This window comes from Halyomorpha halys, unplaced genomic scaffold (genome assembly GCF_000696795.3).
Source record: "Halyomorpha halys isolate HHAL.00 unplaced genomic scaffold, Hhal_1.1 Scaffold78.1, whole genome shotgun sequence".
Classification (NCBI taxonomy): Eukaryota; Metazoa; Arthropoda; class Insecta; order Hemiptera; family Pentatomidae; genus Halyomorpha; species Halyomorpha halys.
This window is the reverse complement of record NW_027108467.1, coordinates 1,462,802-1,469,009: the sequence shown is the minus strand read 5'-3', so window position 1 is coordinate 1,469,009 and position 6,208 is coordinate 1,462,802. Positions and strand designations below refer to the sequence as shown.

Here is a 6,208-nt window from a genome sequence, read left to right as displayed (position 1 = left end):
TATATATATATATATATATATGTGTGTGTGTGTGTGGATTCAATTTATTATAAAATTGTATGTTTAAAACTTATAAGTCTGACTCCAATTTAATTTAATTTGTGCTGTCACATATGTAATTGATCAATCTAATATTTCCTGGTATTATTTATTTTTTAATGTTATATATAAAACAAATTATGATGAGATATGGCTTTGAAAAAATGTTCTGATTAATTGTGATTGTAATAACCAAGTTTTGTTTGCTATTTGGCCTTGAAACTTTTGCCTGCTGGTTGGCATTTTCACTGCCCTAACTCTTTCTTTATTTCCCAATGACTAGCTGAAACCTAACATGTATAATTTATTTTCATTAATTATATAATTTTCATCATTTATTAATTTTTATTGTTGTGTCTGATATGCAAATTAATTAAGAATGAAATAAATAAATGAATGAAAAGTTTCGTAGACTTATCTACATATTTTGTGGAATTTGTTGGATACATTGTATTCAGATAAAAATTTACACAACTTATAGATCATTCATAATATATTTTATGTGATATTTTTGTTTTTATTAGTGTAAATTTCTTTAAATTTTTAACCAAACAAATTAAATTGAAGGATAATCTAGTAATAAAGTTCTGTTATTATTTTAGATCTCGGCCTCTCACTTAAATTCTATATTATTATTATATGTTCGATAAATAAAATGAATTTAAATTTTTCTTTTATTTTATTGTAATTTGTTTTTGTTTTCAATGTTCATTAATCATCTAAGATTTCATACTAGTAGGTTCTTGTTTGTAATTGATTAACTTACTTCTACAGTAATCATTAAAAAAAAAATCTATACCATTTCACCCCATAATAATAGCTTTGGTTACGTTATTCGATAAATCAAGATTATGCTTATCCACTCATCTTTCTCCTCATCCATTGATGGATCAAGTATTTATTTCGTAAAGGCTTGGCTGTGCCTTCAGCTCAATTAACATTTAGTTTAGTTGTCAAATTACCCATATTATTAAATTTGGGTATTATATTGATTAAACAAATTTTCTCAAATTCAAAAAATAAATCTAATAATACAATTTGTACTTATTTATTATTATTTTTTTATGTGGAGAATCATTCTATAGATTTATTGAGTTTTGTAATGGCAGAATTCTTCTAAATCAACAATAAAAAAAAAAAATTAATTTATATCTATTACAATGTTAGCTTAAAATTTTTTCCTTAAAGGTAATCATATTTCTTTAGTTCTCTTTATCTTAGTTCTTACTGAATGTGAGCAATCTGATCATAAGTGTGATTTAAAGGTTTTTATATTGGATAAGTTATTGATAACTTTGGGAAAATTGTGTCGCTTGACTAACTGAATTAGCAGATTTTGTGATCCTTTGTTATTTAGTGAATGTATCTTTCTGAACTCCAATAGTGGTTGTACCTATCTATTACTCTGACCCCATTCCATTGAGAGTTTAGGACACTTCAGAAAAATATTATTCTTTTTGATAGATCATTACTTTTTATTTTCACTTTGTATGCCTTTTCATAAGATAAGATTAAAAAAAAAAACATTATTGGACCGTTTTCATCTCATAGGTTGGTTTTAAATTATAAAACAGGGTGCTACATGTATCAGGCACAGTCTGTGTTACACAAAATAAAGCATACGCTACAGTTTTAATTACAGAATGGATGTGATTTACACAATAAACTTCCAATCTCGCATTTTTTTACTGTTTCAGTGCTATTTTTCATATAAATTATACAGAAACAAGAAATTCCTTACATCCCTTTTGTTTAAGTCTTAAGGATGGAATGGTTGAAGTTAAAAGATAACCCCCATTATACACCTGCACCTTGTGAAACATATTTTTTAACTTGTCAGAAAAGAATTTCAAAAGGATTATATTTATTTGTCTGATATGTGATATGTCTGTTTCGGATATGTGTGTATTTCTTGCTAAATACATTAAAAAATATGTGTCCATGGTAAATCCACCGATACTGTACTGTACTGCCTAATGTCAAACCGCTATTCTCCTTTGAAGAAAAAATCCAAAATTACTAGATAAAAAGTACGGTATGTGCGCATCATACAATGTTCACCTACCACCCTACTTATCTAAGTCCCTAAGTTTTGAGTAGATTCATGGGCTTGTGTTCAAGTTATCAATATTCAGAGCAATAAAGCTGAAGCACTTTTCATTAAAATCAATATCTCCGCCATAGTACAGTTCATGTTCTTAAAGCTCAGACTTTGTTCTCTCTTTTCTTTTCTTTTTTTTTTAACTTTGGTTCCAATTAAACTCTTTTCGTCACTCTCTATGAATGAATATGATATTGTTATGGTGGGTTGGGGTTCAAAAGGAACCTTTGCTAGCCCCAAACCATAAAGGGAAAAGGTTATTAGGAGTAAAGAAGAAGGGAAAAAAAAGAGTAGTATTTTGTTTTGTTTTTTAAAAAAGAAGTGTATATTACATAATTTAAGATAGTAAAATGAAAATCTTTAAAATAATATATATATATATTTTGATAACTTTTTTCACGACTGTTGTAAGTATTCATTTTTCTTTTTGGTGGGTCTTGAGGATCAGTCAATAATACAACTTTGTAATAATACATCTTTTGGTGACATTTCGCAACTTTATTGTTTGCCATAGTCATGCCCTACAATGAGAAAAACACCATTTTTTAGAACATATATCCTCTTCAAATAATGTTACAAAACTACAAGTGTATAGTGCAGTCTCTGACTAATAAATACTACAATCAAAATATGGTTTAATAAAAACATTATTTACAATTCTCAACTGCAGTGTGTTCTACATTATGATGTTACAATCTTAAGATTAAGAGAAGGACCGAATCGGTTTTGAAATAAAGGTAAGGTTTATTTAGGTTTCCCCACATGTACCGGAATTTTTTTTTTTTCCCTGTAGGTAGTCAGTCTGTTTTTGATATTTTGTCTGTTTCTATTTTATGTTGTTAATTGTGTCTTTATGTATTTATTAAAGGTTAGAATAGTATGAATTTAAATTTTTTACATCTGATTTTTTTATTAATGGTTTAATTCTTATGTTTTTCTATTGTGATTATTTCTTTAAAATTTCGCTTGAAGTTTTTTGTTTTTTTTTATGTATTATTTTTGGTGCATCAAATTTAAACTTATGTCCTGTTTAGCTAAAATGTGTAATGAGAGCTGTTGGGGTTGTTTGTTATAGAGCTAACAGTAAAGTTGCGAAACGTCGCCAAAAGATGTATTATTACAAACAAAAACATTTATACTATTACAAAAGTATTAATCAGGTTAAACAAACGAAAAAATTAAATAAACCTGATTTAAATCAAATTAAAAATAAGCTGAGTTGAATAGAGTTAGTGTCATTAGTGATATAAAATGAATAATTTCTTTATATCACCATGGGTGACTGTTGGAGAGCCTCCCCCTTCCCCCCCACCGTGGATAAATGTTCCCTGATGTCCTTGTCAAGAAAGATTCTAAAAAGTCAATCTGCCTTCCCATGCCAAGAAGAACTCACAACAGAGTTGGCCAGACTACTAGCTAGTAAGGCTGTTTTGTAGAGATAAATATCCCTTGAGCCTAACCTTTACTGTATGCAATGTCTCTGAAGTATTTACTTTAATCAAATAAACAATGAACTTTATGCATAAGACATTATAAATATATTATTCATTTTATTAAATGTACGTAACTTATTATTAAAAATATGTTGGCCGCAACGGATATAAATTATCCTTTGGTTTTAGTGTTTATCGAAATATATTTTTAATTATTAATCAATTTCATTACTTTATTCATTATTTACTTTCATTACTTTTATTCATTTTTCAATTCATTGACATCTTTAAATGTACTCTTTACAATAAGTATATTTTATTTTTATTTTTTTTCATACATACAAATTTAATTGGCTTATGCCTTAGTTCTCTATTTCTCTTAAACGAGTAAGATCTTTATCCAGTTGGTTATTTTATTTTATTTTTCTTTCTCAGATAGTTAGTTTTTATATTTCAGGTTTGAATATCTTATTTTAAAAAATGGTGATCTATTCTATACATAAAAAAGATATGAAAAGTAGCCTTTGTGTAGAAGTGACAAATATGCAAATAAGAAATTTTCTCATTTACAACCTGCTTCGGAATCAAATTCATGCTGCAGTTTTGAAATAATAGTCAAGTACAAATTTAGTTTAGGTACAGGTAGATGACAAGTAACTTTTCATTAGCAAAAGTTTTACTTGTAATCTATGACTTCCAACATTTAATAAAATTGAAAATATAATATTATATTGGAGCCTAATACATAAAACATCTGTTAATAATTTTAAAAATTAGTTTCTAACATATTTAACAGGATAATGCATTTCTGGTGGCTCTAAAACTCCCAGTGTTGCACAGTGTGCAATCATCTTGTTTATGCAAATTCACTTGCGAATTGGTTGGTTTCCATAGTAAATGAGTTTGTTTTTTTTATTAAAAAATAGGCAATTTAAAGAGAGAAATTTTTCATTGAGGACCATGTTCGAAAAAAATCGCCGTCTCGATTGGATTTAAAAGCATCAAATTTTGTCATGATTGAGTACTGTAATAGTTAAGTCAAGTGGTGTGGTTGTTAACCACAAGCTCTTGATTCCATGTGAACTTAAGACCCAAGGAACAACCGGTGCACAAGGTGGTGGTATAACATTCCACACAGGATTTTCTTTAAATTGTTTTACTATAACTTTTTTGTTAGGATCCACCATTCAGGTAGGCGAAAAAGAAAACCTGATTCATTCCTTTATTAAATTATTTAGCTCTGTATGCGTTTCCATGTTAAGTGTGACAGAAACAGATTTTTAAAATAATTTGCAAATGTATTTTTGTTTACACACGAATGTTCTACCTCAAAAAAGTTCAATATATATCATAGAAATATTTATTTTTTTAATTTTTTCTCCTTTCTAAAAATTTTAAGAAATATTTACATTACACCGACACTTCAGTCTTCAGTGTACTTCCTACTATAACAATAAATATTGTGTCTTTTACTTAATACTGAAGAGTTAATGGTTTCCTGAAATATATTAATAATTTTTTTTTTAAAAAATTGATAAATTAATTTTTGATATAAGGAGCCAGGAAGAGACAGAATATTTACTGTTTTAATAGGTAGGCGGAGGACTTCAAAACTTCTGTGTAATGTTAATAGTTTTTAAAATAAAGATAAATTTTGGAAAAGAGGAAAAAAAAATTGTTAAATATTTATAGCATCAGTCTTCTGTACAAATATATATATCGAAATGTTAATTAATGTTCATCTGAAATGAAATTTTGTAATTCTCCGGGGACATATCCCATTATAAAAATTATTTTTCATTCATTATTAAGATTTATTTCAGTTTGTTGAATGGGGCTTCAGAGGTTGAAGGCAGTCAAGGATTGGAGGCGTTTAGCGAGGGTGGGGCGGGCCCGGCTGCGGAGCAGCCTCCCGACCCCTTGCCTCCCATCCCGCTAGACCAGCTCAAGCAAATGCTCTCGTCCCAGCTTGAATATTATTTTTCAAGGTAAGAATAGGATTCATTATTTATAAGAGGAAAATTAGATGTATTACTAATGAATCCCATATTGTTATTTAAATAGTTTTCTTGTGATTATCATCAGAAGCTTTTGTCCATTTAGGTTTTTAGCAAACCTAGACTAAAGATTATGAATACTCCTTATGTTGATATCTATGAAAATGATTTTTTTTCTGTTCAATTTCTGTGATAAATTTTAACTTAATTAGTATATGTATTTAGTATCTCTAAAATATTATTTATATCATTTTTGTTCACGGTGGTATGTCATCAACATACTTTGTTATTAGTTTAGGCATAGTATTGAGTTTTTGTTATTGCTAAACTTAATATTTGATTTAAATAACTGCCACTGAGATTAGTCAAAAGGTACCTCCCATCTGTGGTAAGCCAGTCATAGCCACTATGTAGCAGGTATTTTTATAGGTGAATTACCCGTTTTTACAGACCAATTTTACTCATGCAATCAATAAATTTTTAAATCTATAATATGTTTATAATTCTATTATCCATCTAATCCAGAATGTGTAAATTCATTTCATTTAAGAGAGGTTTATCTTTTTTTAATAAAATTATAAAAATTTAATCTTGCTGTTTAAGCTTTGTATAATTATGTTTTTAAAAAGTCAAAGTTA

The 6,208-nt window shown here is 27.9% G+C and overlaps 1 protein-coding gene across 3 annotated transcripts in view; it reads left to right on the top strand.

Annotated features, from left to right (window-relative positions):
• Larp4B (La-related protein 4B) overlaps nucleotides 1-6,208 on the top strand; it is a gene marked incomplete at its 5' end in the record, with an annotated part of 33,870 nt that overhangs the window by 3,220 nt on the left and 24,442 nt on the right. For all 3 annotated transcript variants that reach the window (XM_014439190.2, XM_014439191.2, XM_014439189.2), the window contains 1 exon segment: nucleotides 5,397-5,561. In XM_014439190.2, the coding sequence (XP_014294676.1) occupies nucleotides 5,397-5,561 (165 nt within the window).